Raw genomic sequence first — 24,870 nt, 5'->3', positions numbered from 1 at the left:
TACCTACTTAGAAGAACCTCCCGATGGTCTTCGTACTATCCTGCGTGAGGATGCTCTAGGCGTAGCATTTCCACGTTTAGTTCGTGTTTAATTTCTCTTATTGTACTGGGGCTTGGCCCCTCTTAAGCAACAAAAAAAAAAAAAAAAAAAAACAAAGCCTAAGTTGACTAAGTATTAACCGTGAATTACAAGTAACTGGTGTATCTGGACATTGTATCGATAATTAGCTTGTAACTTACCCAGAAGAAAGGTACAACATATATCATCGATCATTAGCGACTACAAAGCTCTAGAAAATCAATGGTGTACAACAATTTGACAGCAGCAAACTAGAAAGTAGTAGAGAGTACATTGCAGCGTCTCTGCCAATGAAAACTGGTTTAAAGAGTACTTCTAGTCGATACAAAATAAATTCTGAGACTTACTTTGATGTCCCGCTTCTTTTCCCCGATGTCCAACTCCATAGTCAATAGTCGATTCCACAGGTAGGACTTCCAATGCAAGGAGCTGACTGGCAGGGTAACGCCTTGCCGACATTTGACCAGCCAAAATCCGTATGGACCGAAATTGGACGGGTCTGTTGACTGTGGATGGGTAATGCCATCATGAAAAACAATTCCGTCTTGCAAATGTCAAATAACCAGTGTGACCTCTTGTTTCGGCACATGGCTTAGCCATCACTGTTGTAGTAGCAGAAGCGTTTATTGCACTGCTTTTCTCAGTTGAATGCTGTCTTTTTTTGCAAGGTGGGGATTTGAAGCTGACATTCTCATCTCCTTGGCTTGACTCGGATATCACTTCTTTTATTTCATAAGTTCTCAAGAGAACCTCGAATGTTCTTATATCTATATAGAAGACAAAAAATTACTTGGTAAAAACTCCCAGAACCATAGGTAGAATTTTTATTTTCGTTAATGCTCTACGATTAAAATTACAAGAATGTGCTAGGGGAATGTTTTGATAAACTGGTCAACCTAGGATTGTGTTCTGTACTTCTGATTGCAAGATCAGGAGCAACTTTGGAGAATCAATATATGAACTTGCAACGAAGAAGTGTACGAGACTATACGTTAACAAGAATCAACTAGACTGATTCCACTACCGAAATAGTGAAGGGTCCTTCAATTCAAGTAATGTGTTGGGCTCCTTGCTTTGGATGTTGGCAGTTGATTACGTAGGACAAAAATTCTCACCTAGGCAACGAAAAAACCATCTTTATATCTATTTATCCAGTGGAAGACTCGGACTTTCAAGACTCACTTCCAAACCTAACTGGCCTTTCTTTGAAAATATTAGGTTCAAAATTTTCGGAAAAGTTCGTTACGGAGCAAGAAAGTGTTCATTCCTTGATCTTACCAAAAAGAGGCTCTAACTCACGGGTTTTTACATTATTCATATGATTCTATATTTTAAAACCCAAAAATAGAATTTAAGTGCAATAACTGCACCAAGTACCCATTTAAATCACTTACTGACGCCGCAAAATAAAACAATTGATGTATCGCTCAAAGGTTCAAACTTCAAATGTGAAATCACTGAATCCCTTGCTCTAAAGTAAACAGTGTCCCCTAAATCCCACTTTGACAACTTTTACTTATTCTTAAGCATTAGAAAACCATTCCCATAAGTAAGCCAAAGTGAAGTGAGGATGACCAAGCATGAAGTAATGTCAACTTGAAGAAAAGTTACCTGTAAAGTTCGTTCTAAGATTTTCACATGAGCGCTGAACCTGCTCAATGCAGGGCGAGAATGAGCACAAAACCCCATCTGGTTTCAGCATTTTTCCAACTGAAGGGATAGCAAGCCAAGGCTGAGGCAAGTCCAAGAACGCAGAATCTGCCTTGCCGACAAATTCATCAGGAAATCCCTCGCCCTGAATATCCCGAACCCCAACTGTAATTAAGCTGTTCACACCTGTCTTTTCAAAATCCTCCCTATTTTTGAAAAAACAAACGTGATTTGTCAGTACTTAGTCGAATGTTACATATGTCTGCCTACAATTGTTAGCAACTATCCAGCATTCTTACGCGTCATTTGTACGCTATCAGGGATGTTTCCGCAATTCGGATAAAAAAGAATTGGTTGGGGAATAAGAAAACTACAAAGACAATAAGAGTTGCATCTATTTAAAATGAAACAAGGGAAACTCAGTTATTGTGGCTCGGCCATGTGAAACAAAGACCTAGTGAGGCGCCAAGGACCATGAGCGTCCAGTGTGCATGATTAAACAGGGTTCCAGCGATATTATTAAATAGACACATGCATTAATCCATCATAAAACTGGAAGCTCTTTTTTTGGGTTTTTCAAGTTATAAACATTGCTCAAAAAAGATTAAATCATCATTAAATATAATTGGAGGGCAAACTAACCTAGCTGAAGCAGCCCTCTGCTCATGAAAATCGAAAGTGTAGACATGACCCATCGGAGCAACAGCCCTTGCAAGTGAAGTGGTGAGTGACCCACTACCAGTACCAGACTCCAAAACCAAGCATCCAGGGACTATCTCCAAGTACATAATAAGAAAGCTAATGTCAGCAATGTACAAAATCTGGGTCCTATGACTTAGCACCAAGGTCCACAGCTCTGGCGTTGGTGCTAAAAGGTAAACAAACCCCTTCTTGTTGCTGAATACTTTACACCCAAATGGCTTTCCAATCCAATCCGAATGCTTGAACACTCCAAATCGGTTTTGAAGCACAGCACCCTCAGTTACCTTGATGGGCTTCATTTGGTCATGTCGCTCGTATACTACCACTAGGTCCCCATCTTGAATCCGGGTTTGAAGAGAAAGGATTTGCGAAGGATCAGTTGGTATCATGTTCCTCATTTTATTCTTTAGAAGACACCTAACACTGCAGAGCAAGAAACAGATATCAAACGCACCATCAGACGATTGTTTCAGCATCTAAATAAGACATGTGCTAAACTGCTAACAGAAACAAGCCAGCAACTACTTAAGAAAATGTTCAGCTTTCCCATCAAAAATTAGTTTATGAATAGAGAACGGCCAAAAGAATGTTGATTCAACATCTAGACTCATAGAAACAAGCCCGCAACTAAATAAGTATTTCTTCAAATTTCCCATTAAAAAATTAGTCTCTGACTTGAGAACAGCCAAAACACGACTTTATTAAAAATCCGCCTAAAGAACAAATCAAATGTAGAATAATTCAACTACGCAAATTCTTATTTCAGACGGGCTGTTTTCCCGTCTGAAATAAGACGGATAAAATGTTGCCATTTTTTTAAAAAATGTAACCATTTTTAAAAAAAATGTAACCATTTAATCCACAAAATGTTATGACTAGAGGCGTCACTTTTTACCCTGAAAATGATGTGAAAAATAATGGTAACATGTTATCAGAAAATAACAACATTTTATTGTAAAATGACAACATGTTACCCGTCTTATTTCACAGACGGGAAACAGCCGTCTGAAGCAAGACGCGCTGGTCATGGCCTCGGTTTCAAACCCGTCAAAATCAAAACTGCCCTTGTGGCTCTCTTTATGCTAAAAAAACAATTCAATACTTTTATTCATAGCAAATCCTAAATACATTGGATTAATTCAGAACAATTAGAAAGGTAAAAATTTGGGCAGAGATCCATAAATAAGCATTTGTAAAAAAAATTACTGTAGGCATGATTCTACAATTGCACAAATTAAAATAAAAAAATTGCGGATTAGCTGAACAAAGGATCAAAGAAAACTTACAAACTTTGGGAAGGAGGAGATGAAAACAGGGGGTAGAGAAGGGTTATGCAACGGGTTTAAGCGTTTAGCTGGCTAACTTCACTCCGTTGATAAACCCTAACAATCCTAAGATTTTTATTTTTTTTTTTGTGAACAAAACGATCCTAAGATGAGGGCAAGAGTGAACACTATTCGCAAGGTAAATCGAACCCGTAACCTAATAATTTATTGGATTATTTTATAGAAATAATTCTAACTAATATTGGTCATTGGCCCTGATCGGACTATCTCTATTTAAAATTGCATAACTAATAAATTTATCATTATGTACCAAAAAAAAAAAAATTATCATTAATATATTTTTTTATTAAACATCTTAAAATTGTAATGAAATAAATATAGGAGGTGTTTGGTAAACAGAAGACTTTAGCATGTTTGACTCAGCAATCTACTAAACTAGTTTTAATCACGTGCAAAATATGCACGGGTCGTTTCTAAAATTCTAATATAAAAATACGTTAACTAATACTCCTTCTAGTTTTATGTATGTGTCATTCTCACTTTTTAAGGCACTCTATTTTCTCTTAAATATTTCTTAAAATATAAGGAAAAAAAAACATCATAATTAAAACTCTTTTTTATACGGAATTTAATGGTGTAGTTTTATGATTTTCGGTCTACTAAATTTTTGTAAAAATTAAAGTCAAAGGGCCTCTCCGAAAACAAAAACGCCGTATCGACAAAAATTGAGGTTTAGTTTTGTAATTTTTTTACTACTGCATAATTTTTTTAGTGTAGCTTAGGACTCCGTAATTGTTTTTTCATATTACAAAATTTCTGATTTTATTATTTTTTGTTTTTTAAAAGATAATATGAGAGGATATAAATTGTAATTTAATTTTTTACGCTAAAAAAAGTGTAATTTAATTTTTGTTTAATTAGTATAAAAGGAATATTCACGCGACACGACTTCATAGATTTTAAATCAAAGATATGTTGCTGCAATTATTTTCTTCTTCTAAATCATGTCATATATATTATTATGTGGGGTTATTTGTGAATCAATGAAAGGAAATGCAAAATAAACTGAATCAAGAGAGATGGTAATTAATTCTTTCAAATAACATGGGATCCCACACAACTAAAAAGAATTTCAATCCCTACAAAATAGGAACCAATAGAAAGCATTTAAAAAACCTAGCTTTTATACTAGGTAGATAGGAACCAATAGGAAGCATTTAAAAAATCTAGCTTTTATACTAGGTAGATTACGTGTTTGGCAAATGACATATTGAAACAGTAGATTGAGCTCTAATCTAGAGTTTTCCAATATGCTACTCCCCCTGCATATTCACTTTAGTAGATTGTAAAAAACGAATCTATCCGTAATTTACACATGTATACAACTATCTATTAACCTAAACCTGCTAATTACGAAATACTTCTACTAAATTTGCTAATTTTAATATACTGGTCAAAACACTCAAACATGCCAATTAAATCCGTCATTTGTAATGCTTGACCAATCTGCTTCTGCTAATTATAATCTGCTGAGTACCAAACATCACATGACCATAGTTTTCGGGTCGGGTCACTTCGGGTCTCGGGTCAGTACTTTTTTTTGTTAGTTTGTTACTTTTGTTACATTCGTTATTTTACTTTCACTACTCTCGCCGTAATTATTATTACATAAATTTTTTTACTTTCACTATTGGCGCATTAATAATAATAATTTCACTATTCCCGTGAATTACTATCATATTAATATATCTAATGTTAGTATAATTATTTTAACTATTAGCATAATTACTTTTACTATTTAGACATGTAATTTTAAAAGGCTTATATATTTATATAAATATATTATATATATGCATTAAATCAAATCGAAATAATTATGAAATATTATGAAAATTAAGATTCATTTTTAGCCACAATTAATAAGGGATATGTTAAATCTCGCACATCATTTTACTCAATTCTACACAAATTATCCACTTATTCCAAATTTACCTCTCTTATTAACACACCCGACCAAAAAAAATTAAACCCTATCTCTCCAAGCGCTCGCCCTTAGGGCTGTCTATGATATGAGTCGGCTCGTTGAGCCTTCGGAATCGGCTCGGTCAAAGCTCGACTCGTGCTCGATCAAACCGAGCTCGAGCCGAGCTCGATTAAATACGAGTCGAGCCCGAGCTAAATAAGGCTCGGCTCGGAAGCTCGTTTGGGCTCGCTTATAATTTTTTTGTATAATCTCTATACTGTAACATTATCTTTATTTCAGATTATATTTTATTTAGACATTTATAGAAGTATGTTATACTATAATATTTATTTAGTATTTTGTAATTTTATTTGTTTTTTAAAAATATTTATATTTAGTTAGGTTTAAAAGGTGAAAAATTGAAAAAATATAATGACAAAACGTGCTCGAGCCGAGCTCGAGCTTTTCCCGAGCCAGGTCGAGCTTAAATTTTTTACACTCGACGAGTTTCGAGCCGAGCCCGAGCTCGAGCTACAAAATTCGAGCTGAGCCCGGGCCCACTCGTGCTCGGGCTCAGCTCGACTCGTTTATACCCCTACTCGCCTTTCTCTATCGCTCTCCCAACCCGATTGGTCCAACTCCCCTTCCTCTGCCGCCTAGAAGGACATCGCTTTGGCCCTTCATGGAAACATTCACGTCACCGACGTCGGCTGAAATCTAGTTTGGAAAGTCTCCTTAAATGACATAAAAGATAAAAGGTTCGTTTTCTTCGACGGAATAGAGTTCCTAGTATTCCAATCAAACACAGGGTCACCCACGCAAGTCGACGCCATTAACGGACCGAGCCATTACCGAATGAGGTTGTAATACTACGGTTTTGTGAGTCTCTGGATGCTCTATCGAGTAGGCCTTACTATGTCGAGTAAGGGTGTTTTGAGTTACGAAACAGTATTCTATCTGTAGGGTACTCGATCGAGTAAGTGGCACTCGATCGAGTACGTTAGTTACTCGATCGAGTAAGTCGGTTAACGGGTAATATTTTGACGGGTTTTGTTAATGACGCGGATTAGTATATATTTTATATCGTCTTCTTCACTAAACACTTTTCATAAACCTAATTCACTCAAAGGAGATTTAAAACTACGTTGTTCTCTTCATCCGCATTATTGGCAAATCCCGGAGCTTGAGGGGTCGGATTTCATTATTCTTTGCATCGTAGTGATCCTTGCGTCAAGGGTAAGATCTACATACCAAATTTATAGCGTTTGATTGACTTTGTTTAAACCCTAATTTATGGGATTGTGGGTTTTTGTGATTAGTTGTGTTGTTAGTAATTATGTGATTATGTGATAGGAGGAGAATTCGTAGAGGAAAGGTTTTGAGACAGCTGCTAAGATCGTTTGCATGTGTTTGCATTCCAGGTAGGGTTTCCCTACTCAGTATTAGTCACATAATGTGGTTTGGTGTTGATTGTGATTGTTATTAAAGTATCATATCGGTATTGCGACAGTTGTGGATTTTATCATTGTTGGTTGTTGTTGATTGTATCTGTTTGTGTTCTTCGGGGTGCGTCCCTGGCTGAGTGGAGTCACTTGCGGGAGTGGCTTCACGCTCATGATTCGTAACGGGCTGAAAGTCGTAGCCTATCAAAATAAATTTATATCACTTATTCAACTACACTACTAAAAATAGCAATATAATGGAAGTAAGGGTCGAACCCACAGAGAAGGACTAAGTTAACTAATATGTGTATTAATGCAGAGTAAAGTAACCGATTTGGGGGGATTTGTTTGTTTGGTCAACTAAGACTAGAGCAAGTAATGAAATTAGAGTAATTCAGATGATTAAAAGTCTTGGGTCAACTTATCTCCGCTACCAATTAAGTCAATCTATCATCGAAAGTCTCAAATACCAATTTACCTTCAAGTATCTATCGTGAAATAAATATGAAATATTAATTTCTGTTCCTTCTTAAGAATAGTCAAATAATTCGATCAACGATATTATAAGACCCTAACTATCAAATAATTTAACACACGCGTGTCAGATTCAACCCAATAGCAGCAGTAATGAATAAAGGAATCGATAGAAACAATAACCACAACCACGCAGTCGTAATTCAATTGTATGTTTAATCTCTTTCTAAATCCAAATAATGATAAACTGAATCAATTACAAGGACAAAGGTTGCTACTTTAATTTAGATATCAAGCAAACTGAGTCGATAATCTAAACTAGCAAAAGATTAATAATTACTAACACTATTGATCAGATAATGAAAGTAAATAAAAATCAAAGGAATAAAGAACAAGAGATTAGAACAATATTTGAAAGATAAAAGGTAAAGACAATATCACAATCGATTAATCGGTAGCTTCAAAAGTTGAACCAAGAAGGGAGGAATTAGTTCCTCATATTAGATCTAAAATAATTAGGTTTTCTTCTGGAATTGCAAAAGTGTAAAAAGTAAAAGTAAAGTGTTTTCTTCAAACTAAAGACTAAGCTTATATAGTAATAAGCTAGATTAGGAAATATATAATAATAAAGTCGGAACAAACCGATTAAAATAAAATAACAAGGTATGATATGACGAGTCTACACCAAGGTCGAATGTAACTGTTGACCTTGAACGTAGCTCGAATGCAGCTCGAATGTAGCCAAATCAACATGACATAGATTCATTTCCAGCTCGCGCATAGCTCGAATGTTGGTCGAATGTTGCTCGAATGTAACTGCTGGAAGTTTTTCTTCTTTTAGTTCGACCTACATTCGACCTCATTGGTTGAATGTAGGTTGCGCGTAGCTTCTTTCTTCCTCCTTCTTCTTCTTTTCAACCATCACTCTTCACTTTTACTTTAGGTCACACATGACTTCAAATCCCGACTCCATTAACAATCTCCATGATTAATCAAAGTACCAAAATCATCTATAAATCCCATATGTTGCCAAGAACAAAGCTAATTAACAAATTACTCCACAAAGCACATTAAAGACCGTCGCAAAACCACCAATTTGCACAAATACGTCCAAATTAACACCTACTAAATGCGTCTTATCAATTCGCCTTCTGTGTAACCCGCCACAGAAGGGATGTGCACATTAATGGATTTGGGTTTATCGCTCGATGGAGATGAGCGGGACTTAGGTGGAAACGGTTGCGGTCCCCCACTGGCGGCGAGGAGTAACCTGTTGCGATGGGTATTCTGGCAAGGCTACACACTTTAGTGTGTAGTCAGTATTGAGAAGTTGGTGATGGAGTTCGGGTTGATGTGACGATTGAGCTGTTTTGATTCTTGTCTCTTTGTGATTGTATTGTGTGATTAGTACTGACCCCGTCTTTGTTTTGTAAAACTGTGGTGATCCATTCGGGGATGGTGAGCAGTTGTTGAGCATGTTTGATATGGTGCTTATGGGCTAGTTGGGATGAGTCATCACTTGCAGTTAGAAGAGTCTTCCGCTGTTGTTAGACAATGTTATTTAGTTTATTAGACATTTGGCTTTTGGAGAACTTGTACCGTATTTTATGAGTTTGGTTTTTGGGAATTGTAATCACTTAACTTTATACTATTTAAATTATGTTTCGTTATTGTCATTTGATTATCATTGCCTCGGGAAACCGAGATGGTGACATTTCTATACCTGAGTGGTCCTGGTAAAGCACTTGGAGTATGGGGGTGTCATAGAGGTGGACTTGACTTAAGTGCTGTGGGAAATAATCTGTATACTTCCCTTAAACTAGAAGGATTATAACGAATTTTAACAATGATGATAAAAGATCATAAACAAAATACATAAACAAAGTATAAGGATTTAGAATTAACCTTCGGTCCTAGCAAATATGGCCTAAGAACAATATCAAAATTGATATTCGCCTATTAGTTGCACCCAAGACGATATGAGATATGCCCCTTGATTATGCTAGAAATCGATTTAAAATTTTCTGTAAAATTTAGTTGTTTTGTGTTTTTATGAGAGAGGAGGCTCGGTCAAGAAAAAGAATTAGGGTAGAAATAATTCTCTCCCTTTCTTTTTATACAGACCGAAATTATGGAGTCAATTAGGAAAAAAAAACATCCTAATTTTCGCCAACCAGACCGAAAATAAGGAGTGTATTTTCCTTATTTTGGTCTTTCCAAAAATATATAATATGTGTTGAATTGTCATCTAGTGAGAAACGAACCCATGACCTCTTGGCTTGTGTACCCTCACTATTACCACTATGACACATTCAACTTGTTGATATTAAATATAACTGATTATATTTAATTACGAATTAACAGATTAATTCGTCCAAGCTAACATTATATATATTTAATTAAATATAACTTATTATATTTAATTTACGAATTGACAGTTAATTCGTCTCAACTAATATTATTTAATTTTCTATAAATAATTATCTCATCAACACATCGACTAACTTTTTAGTCATTTTGGGCATCAATGTGATTATATTTCTATGACCACATTTCTCAAACACGTCCTATAGGTGTGACCTTTAGGGACCAGTTGATCACCGCCATCTGTATGACAATAACGTCAAACTTTTTAGCAAGCCAACCGTTATTAGGTAAACGTTAATCAACTGATTAAATATACGAAGTATACCCTTGTGAACCTGTAAGAGATTTACAAATGTTATCACACTAATTTGTGGATGACACAAGCTCCAACAAGTGCACATCGGCGTTAGATTTTAGGGAACACGGCGTAGTATTTGTGGTTTCGACGAATGAATTTTGGGTGTTGAAGAGGTACGACATATGGGCCAGCGGAGGGTTAATTGATACTGTTGTTGTCGTTAGTTGATGGCCAGAGACGACGTTTGAGGCGGCGGAGAAGGGGACACTGTTGGAAGAGGGGAGAGAAAGAGAAGGACGAGGGAATTCCAGATTGGGTTTAATTTTGTTTAATTCGTATGTGAAATGGGAGTAGGGATGTCATTGGAGCGGGGCGGTGGTGGATATAGGCTCCCCCATACCCTGTACTCACCAAGAAAAACTTGTACCCATCCCCGCCCCACCACCCGTGGCGGGTACAAGTTTCCAAAACCATCCCCGCCCGAACGGACGGAAATATAAAACCGTACCCGCTCGCTTACCCATTAACCCGTTACACCATAATTTTATTCGATAAATTTTTCGCACAAGTTAATTTACTCACTATTAATTTCCATTTTTTTTGAATTTATCTTTATAATTTTAGTTTTTTCACCAAAGAAGTTAATAAAAATCTTTACAAAATAGTTATTATTAACATTATGTCTTAATTATAACTAAATAAGATTTAAAAAATTGTCATAATCATATTAATTTTTTTAATGATTGGCAGGTAGACGGGTATGAGGCGGGTAAGATGCAAAATCCATCCCAGCCCCATTACCCATGGCGGGTACAATTTTCATACCCGCACCCGCCCCACCACCCGCCAAAGCTCTATCCATCCCCGCCCCAACTGGGGCGGATGCGGGGCGGTACCCACTTGTACCCGCCCCCGATGACATCCCTAAATGGGAGGGGTAAATTTGGAATAAGTCGGTAAAATGTGTAGGATTTAGTAAAATGATATACGAGATTTAGAAATTGCGATTATAATAATAAAATAGTAACGAAAAACACATAAAGTGGGATTAAAAAGAGGTATCTCAATGACTTACTGTATTATCTAAGACCATGCCCGAGCAAGGTCATGACCTTGTGGGGTCATGCTAATTACCCATTACTCCATTAGCAAGATAATTAGGATGACCTTCTTAGATGATTAGGATGACCTTTGAGATGATATGGTCAATTGGTGACCCGGGGTGGAGCAAATTAACCTAATTGATGACCTTATATGTGTGATGTTGTAATTGGTTACAACATTTAAACTAAGTAAAAAATTAATTGGAAGTGTTGGAAAGTAGAAAAAATGATTGGGTTAATGAGGTAAGTCATGATCTTCTGCTTGAAAAAGTGTGAGTAAATCAAGATAAATAAAGTGAGACTAAGAGTAAAATCGTATTGCGATCTAATTAGTGCGACCACGACTTGGAGAAAAAGGATTGTACATCTGATGTACTACATCATGCTTAATACTTTTTGAGTTTTTGTGTATTTTTCGAGTACTATAAAGTTTATAAATTTCATCTTAGTTTTATGATGTCAAAAATCAATTTTTTTGAGCTTATATGTAATTTTTTTGAGATTAAAGTTTAAATAAATAAACTTAAAAACTTAATAATAAACTCAAAAATTTTAGATTAAAACTCAAAATTTTTATCTTAATGCTCAAAAACTATACAATCTAATGTATTACATCAGATATATAATCCACTTACTGCCACGACTTGGGAATCGTCTAAGTCGACCATTCCCAAATTCCAATCACACCAATGATGAAAATAATTGAATACGACTTCAAATCCAATCACGAATTAAAATCAAATCTTCCCCCAAAACTGCCACACTACACCACAACAACATTACCAAAGTTGGCTGGTGTGAGTGGTAAGGGCTCTCATCTCTTAAACAAGTGGTCAGGGGTTCGATTCCTGACTCTTGCGAATGAAAAAAGCCAAACTTGGGAGGGGTCAACCCATTAAATTGCGCTTGATATCCCGAAGGAGATTCTTTTGTTGTCGGTGAGGATCTCTGATCAACACCAAAAAAAAAAAAAAAAAAACACCCCACAACAACATTACTACTATGAGTACTGGTATACCATAGTAGGCCCCACAATCATCCCTCCCAAATCCCAAATCCCCTTTAATTCTCCACTCCTCTCTCCGCCGATCTCTCTCTCTCTCTCTCTCTTTAAATCCCCAAATTAAAACCCAAAAAAAATTAAAAAAATGTCCGATCAAACCCTAGATTCCTCAATTCCAATCGATCCTGATCAACCACAACCTCCGTTATCTCGAAACTCGTCGTTTAGTAAGTTAAACGCTAAAGCGCCAGAGTTTGTTCCGATGAAACCGGCTCAATCGCCGCCGTTGCCGATGATCGTACCGCCGCCTCCGCCGCCGTCTACTGCGGTGGTACATGTGTTCCCGCCGACGATTCCGATTCCGGTTCCGGTTCGCGGTGTTCCGCATCCTCATCCTCATATTCATCACCATCAAGTTCATCATAGTAACAATAACAGTAATAATCAGAGTAACAATGATCGTCAGTATAAGAAGGTTAGTAAGCAGGTGGATGCTGTGGGGTCTAGTCAAGGCGGTCAAGTTGATAAGGATCAAGGTGGTAGTGGTAATAGTAGTAGTAATACTAATGGATTATCGGATGAGGCCGCGCAGAAGTTGATTAATCAGGTTTGTTTTCCTAGGTTTTGTTCGATTTTCCGTCTTAGTCAATTGTTTACCTTTTGTCACGCGTATTTTAGTTAAAGATAGTATGGTGATTATTACTCCCTCCCTCCGTCCCAGTCAATTGTATTTGTTGAGTTGACTTATAGATTGGAAGTGTGTTTTTCTGTACATTGTGTTGATTAATTTGTAGAGAATTGGTCAAATGTTGGTGGATGAATATTTAGGTAACTGGTAAGATAACAGGAATGAGTTTAGGATGGTGATCAGGTTTGTTTTTGTAGTTTTTGTTCGATTTACGTCTTCGTATGGTGATTATTAGTTATTACTCCCTCCGTCTCAGTCACTTGTTTGTGTTTTGCGAGGGGTGTTTTAAATGAAGGTAAATAAATGATTGAGGCGGAGGGATTGTTGAGTTGACTAATTGATTGGAATCGTGGTTTTTTTGGTTGGAGATTATTGCCCCGGTATATTAGCACATTGTGTTGATTAATTTATGGAGAATTGGTCAAATGTTGGTGACTGAGGTATTATACTACATTTCAGCGAAAAAAGAGGAATGAGTTTAGGATGGTGATCAAGGTGGCTTCATGTGCAGAAGTTGACTCTGAATTTGCAGAAATATATGAGTCTGGTTGGAGATTAAGTGATTTACGGTATTCCGTATATGCTTGGTTTATCACGTGTAATGTTTAGGGGTAGAATAGTCGAAACTTGTTGGTAATGGCCTAATTATTTCCAAGGGACTCATAAATTTAGTTCGGTGGCGTTTAAATGTAATGGAGTATAGGAGTTCAATTTGATCATTGATGGGGTTTTATATTTCTATTATACCCTAATTGCATGGTGTAGTTTACATTTTAAGTTGTCTACATTGTGAGATTCCAAGCCTAGAAATTGAAATTCAACTCACTAAATAAGATGAATTCTCTAGCTTGAAAAATAATTTGAGAAAATAGTGAAATTAACTATGGTCCAAATGATAGATATGAAATAAAGATATAGCGTCTTCTGATGTGACATAGGTGAAAAGGTGTGTATGGAAAAATAATATGATACATTTCACAGAAACTCTATAAATTGCCACTTTCTTAATTTGCCAAGACTGTGAATTGTAAGTAGCACGATCTTGCCAACCAACGTCCGGAGGCTGCTGGAAGAGATGCGTGGCTTGCCATTTCGGAAATACCATTTGACACGATTTTGCAAACATCTTAAACTACTTATGTCTTCACTTGGTGGTATTGGATAGCATAACTGCAGAGGTGCTGTGCCCCTGTTAGTTTGAAGGAGAGAGGTTTCTTGAGATGCGAGCTTCGGTAAGGTGGACGGAAGGATGATTTGGGCTGTAATAAGAGGGAGATTTAGGCCTTGTTTAGATAGATAAATTTGAAGGGAAGTGAAAGGGAGGGATTTGGAGGGAGCCAATATTCTTTATTTGGATAATCAAGTGGGGGTGGAGGGATTTGGAGGGGGATGGTTTAGAGTTTAGGAAAAGTAAATTATTTTCCCTCCAAAGAAAAAAATATTTGGAGGGAAAACTCCTCTCCCCCTCCATTTTTTTTGTATCCAAACAAGGCCTTTAGAGTCATTTGTTGTGTGTATTTCATCATGAGATATACGTGAAGGACAATCTTTACTGAAACTAAGTACTTGATTTTCCTGGCTTAATCTTGAAAGACTTTGCATGTTGCATACTTGACAATTTAATTTTTGTGCTGATAGTTATTGCTTTCGGATCTTGAATCATTGTTTTTTAAAATCATAGTTCAACCTAGACTTATGATAAGTTATTTTACTGAATATCTTTTAACGACCTAACAAATGATGACTTAGGTGGAGTACTATTTCAGTGATGTGAACTTGGCTACTACGGATCATCTTATAAAGTTCATCTTCAAGGATCCCGAAGGATTTGGTATGATCATTCAACCTTTTATTTTACCTTTTTTTGCATATTTGACCCCATGCCTCGGTAGGTGCCTCTTGGGTGACAATGAGGATAATCATGTACTACCTACGTCTCAACAGATTCTTTACACTTCTATTCATTCGTGAGGAGTATGTTAATAAAATGTAAATAATCTGTTGAGACGGAGGGAGTATTATTTAGGAACATCATATTATTTATTTATTCTTTGCTTTGATGAATTGTCATACCATTTTGACTTCTGTGTGACTCTATATGCAGTTCCAGTGACAGTTGTTGCCTCCTTTAAGAAGATTAAGGCCTTGATAAGCAGTAATTCTCAGCTTGCAGCCGTATTGAGAAACTCAACAAAACTTGTACGTTCTTTCGCGAGTACTCTTTACGTGCAAGTTTGCTAGTGTCTTGAAATTTCTGAGAGAGAGCTAGTGGTTTTTTTTTCTATCTTATAAAATATCTCGTCTTGATACTGTTTCTGCAGTCTAGAATGTTTCTGCCCATCTCACAAATTTATCCTGGCCTTCATTTCAGGCAGTTAGTGAAGATGGGAAGAAAGTGAAACGCCTGCAACCTCTTACTAGCTCTGACATGGAAGAACTGCAGGTACGCAATTAAGTTCGAATATTTTCGTGTTACTCTTATTAATATATACAGTACTATATAATTAATTATCAGTTCCATATTATATGTTGTGCACCTTGAAATACTCTGTGTTTCTACATGCATTTATGCGTCATATACTTTTTTTCCCCTGTGTAGGCTCGCATCATTGTGGCAGAAAATTTGCCAGAGGATCATTGCCACCAAAATCTAATGAAGATTTTCTCAGTTATTGGGAGGTACATTCTATCTAACTATTGCATGTGTAGTATATAGACTTCATGGAACAAGATGTTTAAGGCTTCATCAACGATGGATGTTGGTTCACTTACCCTTCCATATACCCTGTTAACATTGATAGGGATGTTGCCGTGGAAGGCCCGCAAATATAAGTAGGAGTATATGATAAAAGAAGAGAAAAAAGGGTCCTATTATGGCGTATTAGGGTATAGAGTTATTGGTGCTTGGTATACTATTTCTTGGTCATAGTTGAGCGTTTGTCCCCATTGTTTTTCTTCAGTGTGAAGTCTATTCGCACCTGTCAGCCTCAGCCTTCCAACAATGGAGCTTCCTCAGCATCTAGGTCTTCAAAAACTGACAATTATCCTTACAACAATAAGGTAAGCGGAAAGTACTATGCTCAGCTGTGACAAAGTTACATGTTTGTAGTTTGTCCTTGCTTTATTGAGTCGTTGCTGTTCTATACAAGGGCAGTTTGTGAGTTCAGCTCTTTCCTTCTGTTTTAATTTTTTTTTTTTGGTCATAATGTTCTTATGATTAAAATTTTCCACAACTGATGAATTTTATACAAAAAATTTGGCGCGACAGAATTGCCACATTAAATATCATTCTCATCACCCCATCCCTTTTAGCTTAGAATTGAATTTTAGAACAGAGTTTACTGAAGTAGTGATTGGATTTATAGTGCTAAAGAAATGAATTGAATTGTGCTCTGGTGTGTGGTGTTAGCTGATTATCATTCTAAATATTAAAAAATAGTTGAAACGAATGGACGTGACATTTTATTTCAGTATCTGATATCCTTCAAGTGAACGAAACAAATAAGGTGAGGAGGCTAATTACACTGGAATAGTTAGAACTTCTATTGAAACTTGTATTGTTGATGTGATGGCTGTTATTGTGTGTCCTAATAGACAACAATTTTGTCTGTTGTGCAGTTGCATGCTTTTGTGGAATATGAATCAGTTGAGCTAGCTGAGAAAGCGGTATGGATTTGGTTTGCTTTTGCGATTTCTATATTTCTGTTGTTCTCATTGAAATGTTTTTTCCCCTAAAAAAATTTCCTTTCCTTGAAAGGATATTGAGTAAAAATGGTGAAAATTTTGTTTTTCTTTCAGATTGCGGAGCTGAATGTTGAGGATAGCTGGAGGAATGGTTTAAGAGTTCGTCCACTTCTGAAACAAGTGGTATAAGCTCTTTACATCCAGATCATCTATTTGCTTATTTCCTTTGAAGGTTTTTTGTTATGTTGGTATATTTATTCCTACATGTGGGTTATTTGGTGAGAAAATACATCCCAGAACTTAATCCCAGAAAACTCGAACTTTGGTGTGGGTTATTCTTGCAGATTAATTGTTTGATTATTACCCTTGAAAACTTCAGGGACTGTTCATTAGCTACAAATGGACCAATTGTTGCAGACTTGCAGTAACTTGGTTGTTGGGTCCTTTGTAAATCAGCTAATGAGACACACAGTTGAAAACCTCAAAAGTGATCGTTTTTTCCTTAAAAGGACAATGTTGTAACCCGTTATTCTACATGTTTGTTAGATCGTTAAATAGGTAATTTATTTTAACCGGAATTAATACGCTTTTTATATTATGATGATTTCCATTTGATCCATATATATTCCCTTCTTTTCCCATTATTTCTTGCTTCAGTTGAAGCCTGGCCAAAGACAAGCGAAGAAAGCAGGCAATGATGGCGAAGTAAACTGTGAAGAAGTATCTATTTCCACTTCTGAGCTGAACCAAAATGAGAAACCAACAGAACATATTACTGCTGAGATGGGTGGCCAATCTCCCGAACATGTAAGTATTTTCGGCTATCACTATATTAAATGGCTATCTGATGGAGACAAACACATCTGATTAGTTGTATTTGCTGGCTTTATTGTACAACTTATTTCAGTTAATGACTGCTTCGTGAAATTCATAAACTGATGTGCATATTTTTCTCCTTTCGTATAAGTATGCTGTTTATCCAGTATTTTTGATAGCTTTCTTCGAATCCTGATAGTTATTTTGGATTGAGCTTTTTGAACATCCTCTCTAGTATTAAATGTTCGTGTCAATGTCCACTTGGCTTCTTTTAGCGATCATCTTTTGGTCCATTTTTTTTTTGGTTGTAAAGAGAGCCACAAGGTCAGTTTTCATTTTGCCCAGTATTGACGCCGGTTATGAGTACTATCACTTAATGACTTTACCCGTTAAGCTAGCTCACATACCCCATGCACATCCATGTTTTTTTGGTTGTAAAAGGAGCCACAAGGTCAGTTTCCAGTTTGCCGAGTTTCGACGCCGGTTATGAGTACTACTACTTAATGACTTTACCCCTTGAGCTAGCTCACAATCTCACATACCCCATGCTCATCCATTTGTAAACTCTCAGGCGAAGGGGCAACCAACTATCCTAGTAGATGCCCTGGTTTAACATGTTTGTTTCATCTCTTTTTCAAAATTTGTCATTGTTTGTTCTCACAGGGAGACGAACAAGGCATGGAGAAAGAGGGAGGACAGAAAAAGAGCCGGAATCGGGGCAAAGGAAAAGGGCGAGGAAGGGGTCATAACAACAATCATAATCATCACCATCAGAATAACAGGACAAGTAACGGTGAGCAGCCAGTTGTTGGTGTTGCCAAGCAGCCGCCTCCTGGACCTCGAATGCCTGATGGCACCCGAGGATTCTCATTGGGTCGAGGGAAACCCCTTCCTGTTCCTGCTGCTTAACTCAAGCCCAAAAAACTTTTGCACATTTGGTTTCAGAATTTGTGTGCTTACTAAGTCATCGTGTGCCCGTGTGCTGAGTGCTTCGAGGGGGGGAAACTTTAGCGAGTTCTATTTGTGTGCCTCCATGTTATCGAGTGGCTTATTTCCCGGAATAGATATGTATCAAACTCATTTGTTGTGCCGACGAAGAAATGTAGAAAGTAAAACCAAGTAACTGGGGTCTCATACATGTAGAAATATGTGAATGAATGACTGAACGATGGTCAATGGAATGCAAGTCTTTGTTGTACAAGTTTTCTCATGTAATGCTCTCTTCAAAGCTTCCCAACGACTCATTGATAATCTAGACTCGACTCGTTAATACAGCCCATACTGCTCTAAATTTTTTCTTTTTTTTTTTAAGGATACTGCTCTAAAATTTGATCGTGAACAACCTAAGATGAGTTATGTTGAGAAACTTCATTTCAATTGCGCTTTTGGAAGGAGAAATTGCAAACAAAGCTAATAACGAAAGAGAATGAAACTATAGTACAACGTAAATTCTTATTTCAAACGGGTTATAGCCCGTCATTTTTAGGGTAAAAAGTGACAACTTTAGTTATTATATTTTGTCATTAAATGGTTACACTCTATTAAAAAAAGGCTCTTGATAATGCCACGAATGTTATCAACTAATCCACAACTCCTCTCTCACATAAACAGTACACCCATGCATAAATGTACATAGAAAATCCCGTGGAGCAGTTGATAATGGTTGTGGCATTAACAGCCCCCTAAAAAAATGGTGACATTAGTCAGTCTTATTCCGAACTGTTTAAAGCAAAACTTATTATTGATAACAAACTCCCGACAGCTTATTACCAACAAAGGCCTATTAGCTCAGTTGGTTAGAGCGTCGTGCTAATAACGCGAAGGTCGCAGGTTCGAGACCTGCATAGGCCAACCAACAATTTTAATTTTTTATTTTTTTAAATATACATTATATTTTTTAAAACAAAAAAACAAAAAAATTGAATACCAACAGAGGCCTATTAGCTCAGTTGGTTAGAGCGTCGTGCTAATAACGCGAAGGTCGCAGGTTCGAGACCTGCATAGGCCAACAACTTTAATTATTTTTTTTAAATATGCATTATATTTTTTAAAACAAAAAAACAAAAAAACAAAATAACCATTCACTCACTCAACTCTCACCCACCTCACACGTCCACACCTCACTCAAAAAAACCATCCAAAAATATCTCCGCCACAAAATAAATCCCTTTTTCTCTCTCCACCATGACAACCACCGAACAACCACCCTCCCCCACCGCATCACCACCTGTAATCCTCTTTCCTGGCCCATCCGCCTTCCAACCACACTCTCCACCACCGCCCCAACCGCCGCAAACATCGCCGTCTCCTCCGCCGTGCTCCGTCATCCGACGACGTCCTCCGATTCGACTCACCACCGAGTTTGACAGCGATACTTCACTGTTCTTCCATAAGGTGTCTTCTAAGCTCTTTAATGGCCTCGCTAAGCTCAAGCTCTCGTTTCGGAATACTTCTGTTGGTGAGGTTGTTGAACCTCAGGTGTCTCTTGTTACTAAGCATCTTAATGTTCATTACGACGTCGTTGAGAGGAATGCGTTGTTTAATGGATTCTTTGATGTTGGACCGAATTTGAAGATTAATGCTGCTCATGATCTTAAGGTTTAATTCGCTTCGCTTCGATTCGTTTTGTTTTTGTTTTATTGTTAGTTTTGCGTTTTTGATTGTTGAAATTTGATTGAATTAGGTGAACATGTAATCTGATTGAAATTACGATAATTCGAAGAGGATAATTTTGTTTTGTTGTTAGTTTGCACTGTTTTGATTGTTGATATTTGATTGCAGTGTCCGGTGGAGAGTTGTTGATGTATGTTTAGGTTTAGAAATGAATTGAATTAGGTAAACATGCATCCTGATTGTTATTATGATAATTCGGAGATTACGAATAAGTGAATTAGTTAATCTGAAGCTCAAATGCTGCTCATGATCTAAAAAAGGCTTCGCTTCGTTTCATTGTTAGTTTTGGTGTTTTTGATTGTTGACATTTGATTGCGGTTTATGGTGGAGATTTGTTATGTATGTTGAGGTTTAGAAATGAGATTGAATTAGGTGAACATGCATCCTGATTGTAATTATGGTAATTCGAAGATTAAGAATAAGTGAATTAAATAATCTGATGCTCACTGCTGCTAGTGATCTTAAGGTTTATTTCGTTTCATTTTCTTTTGTTCTTAGTTTTTCAGGTTTTTGATCGTTGAAGTTTTTTATTGCAGTTTATAGCGGAAATTTGTTGAGGTTGAAAAATGAATTAAATTAGGTAAACATGCATCCTGATTGTAATTACCATGATTCGAAGAGCAAGAAAAAATGAATTACTTCGTCTGATGTTAGATGAAATTTGTTTTGGAGGATGTTTTCTTGTGTAAAATTGAACAATATAAGATTATTGTTTGCATTTGTTTGCAATGTCGATGTTGTGTCACTTGAAGCTCAATGCTGCTCATGATCTTGAGGTTTATTTCGTTTTAGTTTTGGTTTAGATATTTTCAATTGCGCTGAATTTTTTTTTTCATCTAGAAATGAATTGGATTAGGTAACATGCACTTGATATCGGATTGGTGATATGATAATTCGAAGGATATGAATGAGTGAATTGCTCAATTTTAAGGTTTATTTTGTTTTGTTGTTACTCACTTGTTAGTTTTGACTTTTTGATTGTGTTGAATATTTGTTGATGTATGTTGTTTTGAGTTTGTTGAGATTTGGAAATGAATTGCTTTAGGCAAACATGCATTTAATAGCTGATTGCTAGTAAGATACATAATCCAAAGGTTGAGAAGAAGCGGATTGCTCAATCTCAAGGTTTAGTTAGATCCTTAGATGTTATTTATTGTGTTAAATATTTGTTGATGTATGGTGTTTTGAGTTTGTTGAGAACGGATAATGAATTGAATTAGGTAAACATGCATCAAACATGTGATAGTCAATATGATAATTTGAAAATTAAGACTAAGTGAATTACTCGATGTGATGTTAGAATTTCGTTTGTGGATGTTTTATTGTCTGAAGACTGAAGCTTTGAACAATATAACTTCATATTTTGTGCTTGTTGAATGTTGATGTTGTGTAATGACAAATTTTGTAATGCGATAGCTGAAACATAGAGTAAGAAAACGAGTCAATTTGTTTAAATAAATTTGAAGCACCTACATGTTGTATTTAGGAAGTGCTCATGTAACACATTGAAAACTTGAAAAACCTGAGAGGTTAAAATGCACAAGTCTACTGTAAGTGGCATAGTAGATATCCAGTTTTACCTTCCCAGGCATTTGACAAGTCATTTACGCTAATTAAACCAGAATAACGAGAAGAACGAAATGTATAGGCGTCAGGTTGGACTGTTCACAAGGAACTTTTCTGTCCATTATTATTTGAACGAGAAGAATGTCGAAGTTAAAGGTTCAGTTCATGTTGGTTCTGGATTGCAGCTCAGAGCTGCCCATAATTCAAAGGTTTCTGTGCCTTTCTACGTCTCTTTTGCTCTCTCCAATTAACGTGAAAAGTTAGTGGTGGTCATGAAATGATATTTGTTTTACGGGGCACAGATTAAATATCAGTAAAAAGGGTAGAAATTATCTCAGAGACTCAGACACAGATAATTAAAATTTAAAGTTTTAAACTATCTCTTATAGTGATTTGGTATTTTTTTGTTCCTTTTATGACGAGTGCGTGTACATCTATTTGTTGATATCTAAACCGGTGTTTAACATTCTATTACTGTATCCCATATTGCCTTTATTATTCAGGCACAACAGGGAGAAGTTACACTGGTTGCAAATCTTTCTGATCCAGGATATCAAGTTGAGCTGGCATCTCCAGTTCCATCCATTGGTTTGGTGAGTTGGTCTGTTTTGAACTCTCCTTGAGCAAATTCATGAGCTTGTTTTAGTTATGTAATACGTAGTATTTTCCCTCTATTTATCACCTCAATATATGAACAACATGCAAAATAAGTAATCCTTCTAAAATACTCTTTGGTGGGCGGCTATCACTATGTTAATAAAGTACTAGAGTAACTAGACCAAAAGTCCACGTTGTCAAGGGCTCTTATTTCCAGCGCCTTGTCGCCCTTGACATGCTGGCGATGCGTCGTGATGTTGTCATGTCATGCTACTTCTCTAAGGTGTGCTTCGGCACGTGTAGCTGCATCTTGGGCTTGTTTTGAGCCAAAATGTAGCATGCCTATCAACTGTGTGGGTGGTGTTATGTGCATTTCCTCTAAGTTCATGAATCATGATGACATTTGCATCCTGAAAGTTTATGTGGTCACACGACCAATCGACCATACATCAATGTAGCATTTTATAATTGTATAGTATCGCTTCTGCATTTTGCTGGAATTTTGAGAATATATTACACCTTCTTCCTCAACCTAGTCATGAAATGTCGTAGGAAAAGAGAGTACCTCAATATGAGTGTTTCCTTTTGTGTTGATGTTTTATTTTTCTCCATGCTGAGGTCCTTGTTTGCTCTTGTTTTGTAGCCGAGGGCAACTTTGAAATTTCCTTGTGGTGAAGTGTCAGTAGAGGAGAAAGAGGATGAAGAAGTGAAGAGAATTTTGTCAGTAAATGGTGTCGTGAAAGGTTCTATTCTTAATGGGTTTTGCACCGCTCTGTACAAAGATGAAAATTTGAATCTGCGATACTCCTATAAGGTGTGCTTTCTAGTATCTCCATTTTTGTGCAATATCAGTTTATGACTTGAGACTTTACGGTCACCTCCTACAGACATGTTGCTATAGCGGCTTTGTGGTAGAATCTGTCGAACGCTGAATTGCTAAGACACCTACTTGTTTTTGTGTTGCTTATGCAGTATGCTAGTTGCTTTCAACTTATAAGTAGTGCTGATTAAAATATTTGAAATTCATGCAGGATGATGAAATGTCTTTCATACCGAGCATTTCTTTACCTTCAAATGCAGTGTCATGTGCATTTAAACGGCGCTTTAGTCCCTCAGACAAATTAAGGTTTATTTCCGTCTTCCTTCTAATTTTAGAGGATGATTTCTATTGGGATGGATTTGCAACTTTTGACATTTTCGGCAGAGAGAAAAGTCTACTGTCCTTCACTCTTTTTAAATATGCATCTAAAGTTATACCAAATTTCTGAAGTTTGCCATGAAATTTATGCTTCCAGTTATTGGTACAACTTTGATTCAAACTATTGGAGTACGGTGTACAAGCATACAGCTGGCAACGATTATAAGTTCAAAGCCGGATACGACTCTGAGATCAGATTGGGCTGGGCGTCGCTTTGGGTAAGTAATGTGATATCTTCTCTTGTAGCCTTGTAGGCACTTGACAATTTAAATGAATGCCAAATATATTGAGGTTTAAAGGAGTAATTAATAAGTTGCTTTTTAGTTTTGACCATGTCTGATTCGTTGTTTGAGGTAGAAACATGCATTGCATTGCTCTTTGTTTGTAGTTTTTTAATTGGAAGATTTTAATGAAACTGAACCTTTGTAAGGCACGACCCGTGGTTTTTATTTTCTGTTTAGATCTCTTTTATCAACCCTTTTCTAAAAGTATTTCCTCGTGCACGTGAATTCTTGATTGGTGTTACGAATACAGAATATCACAATGATATTTATGGACACACTTTTTTGAGCTGCTTAACAATTTGGATTTATTTCCATAGCTAGAAATAGATGAATGCTGAACACGTAAATGCTCTTTTTCCAGGTTGGAGATGAAGCCGGAAAAGCCAAAACGGCACCCATGAAAATGAAAGTTCAGTTCATGCTTCAAGTACCTCAAGATGACATTAAATCTTCAGTTTTGATGTTTCGGGTGAAGAAGAGATGGGATATATGACCACACCTTGTTGTACTGCGAATCTTAGGACACCTTTTATCTCCAAAACCTCGAAAGTGGAATTAGAGAAGCCGTTTCATCCCGATTCAGTTTTGTAAGCTGTTGATATGCGTTTCAACTATTGTAAGCTGAACCTCTGAGGGGATATCTGTGGGAATTCCTGGTATATATCTTAGATTACTATTCGCCCTCAAATTGTAATAATGTGAAATGACTTATTAACCTAGCCGTGCTTTTGAGCTTTTCATACCATGTACGTGGTTCGTGTTGACGATTATCGTTCTTAACGTAGGGATAACCTATGTACCCTCTCTCTTTTTTCAATCTTTACCCCATTCTGGGAGTATTACTGTTATATGCCGATTTATTGGGATATCATTCTTCTGTGCCGCTTTATGTAACTCTTTAATTGTTGATGCGTGGTTTAGAGCGACTCTTTAATTTTGTACCTATTTTTAGTACAGGTATCCCTTATCACAAGTCACAACTCAGAAGTTCTTTGTTA

At 36.6% G+C, this 24,870-nt stretch overlaps 3 protein-coding genes and 2 non-coding genes across 5 annotated transcripts; 4 read left to right on the top strand and 1 right to left on the bottom strand.

Moving 5' to 3' along the window:
- Nucleotides 1–163: 163 nt before the first annotated feature.
- LOC141618904 (uncharacterized) lies at nucleotides 164–3,867 on the bottom strand. Its single transcript, XM_074435965.1, has 4 exons — nucleotides 3,717–3,867; nucleotides 2,371–2,853; nucleotides 1,690–1,934; nucleotides 164–845 (listed from the first exon to the last, which is right to left on the bottom strand). The coding sequence occupies exons 2-4, from the start codon at nucleotides 2,826–2,828 to the stop codon at nucleotides 604–606; spliced, it is 945 nt and encodes a 314-aa protein (XP_074292066.1). The 5' UTR covers nucleotides 2,829–2,853; nucleotides 3,717–3,867; the 3' UTR covers nucleotides 164–603.
- Nucleotides 3,868–12,322: 8,455 nt separating this feature from the next.
- On the top strand, nucleotides 12,323–18,764 carry LOC141618898 (la-related protein 6B). Its single transcript, XM_074435961.1, has 10 exons — nucleotides 12,323–12,973; nucleotides 14,804–14,885; nucleotides 15,159–15,253; nucleotides 15,426–15,497; nucleotides 15,654–15,733; nucleotides 16,015–16,114; nucleotides 16,673–16,720; nucleotides 16,853–16,921; nucleotides 17,396–17,545; nucleotides 18,218–18,764. The coding sequence occupies exons 1-10, from the start codon at nucleotides 12,512–12,514 to the stop codon at nucleotides 18,461–18,463; spliced, it is 1,404 nt and encodes a 467-aa protein (XP_074292062.1). The 5' UTR covers nucleotides 12,323–12,511; the 3' UTR covers nucleotides 18,464–18,764.
- A 567-nt stretch (nucleotides 18,765–19,331) lies between these two features.
- TRNAI-AAU (transfer RNA isoleucine (anticodon AAU)) lies at nucleotides 19,332–19,405 on the top strand. The gene has a single exon. It is a non-coding gene; the product is annotated as a tRNA-Ile (tRNA).
- Nucleotides 19,406–19,488: 83 nt separating this feature from the next.
- Nucleotides 19,489–19,562, top strand: TRNAI-AAU (transfer RNA isoleucine (anticodon AAU)). The gene has a single exon. It is a non-coding gene; the product is annotated as a tRNA-Ile (tRNA).
- A 49-nt stretch (nucleotides 19,563–19,611) lies between these two features.
- LOC141618900 (outer envelope pore protein 37, chloroplastic) lies at nucleotides 19,612–24,737 on the top strand. Its single transcript, XM_074435962.1, has 6 exons — nucleotides 19,612–20,152; nucleotides 22,297–22,386; nucleotides 23,034–23,204; nucleotides 23,422–23,516; nucleotides 23,686–23,806; nucleotides 24,234–24,737. The coding sequence occupies exons 1-6, from the start codon at nucleotides 19,739–19,741 to the stop codon at nucleotides 24,363–24,365; spliced, it is 1,023 nt and encodes a 340-aa protein (XP_074292063.1). The 5' UTR covers nucleotides 19,612–19,738; the 3' UTR covers nucleotides 24,366–24,737.
- Nucleotides 24,738–24,870: the final 133 nt, after the last annotated feature.

Source organism: Silene latifolia, chromosome X, assembly GCF_048544455.1.
Source record: "Silene latifolia isolate original U9 population chromosome X, ASM4854445v1, whole genome shotgun sequence".
In the NCBI taxonomy this organism is placed as follows: Eukaryota; Viridiplantae; Streptophyta; class Magnoliopsida; order Caryophyllales; family Caryophyllaceae; genus Silene; species Silene latifolia.
This window is presented reverse-complemented; position numbering and strand designations above follow the sequence as displayed.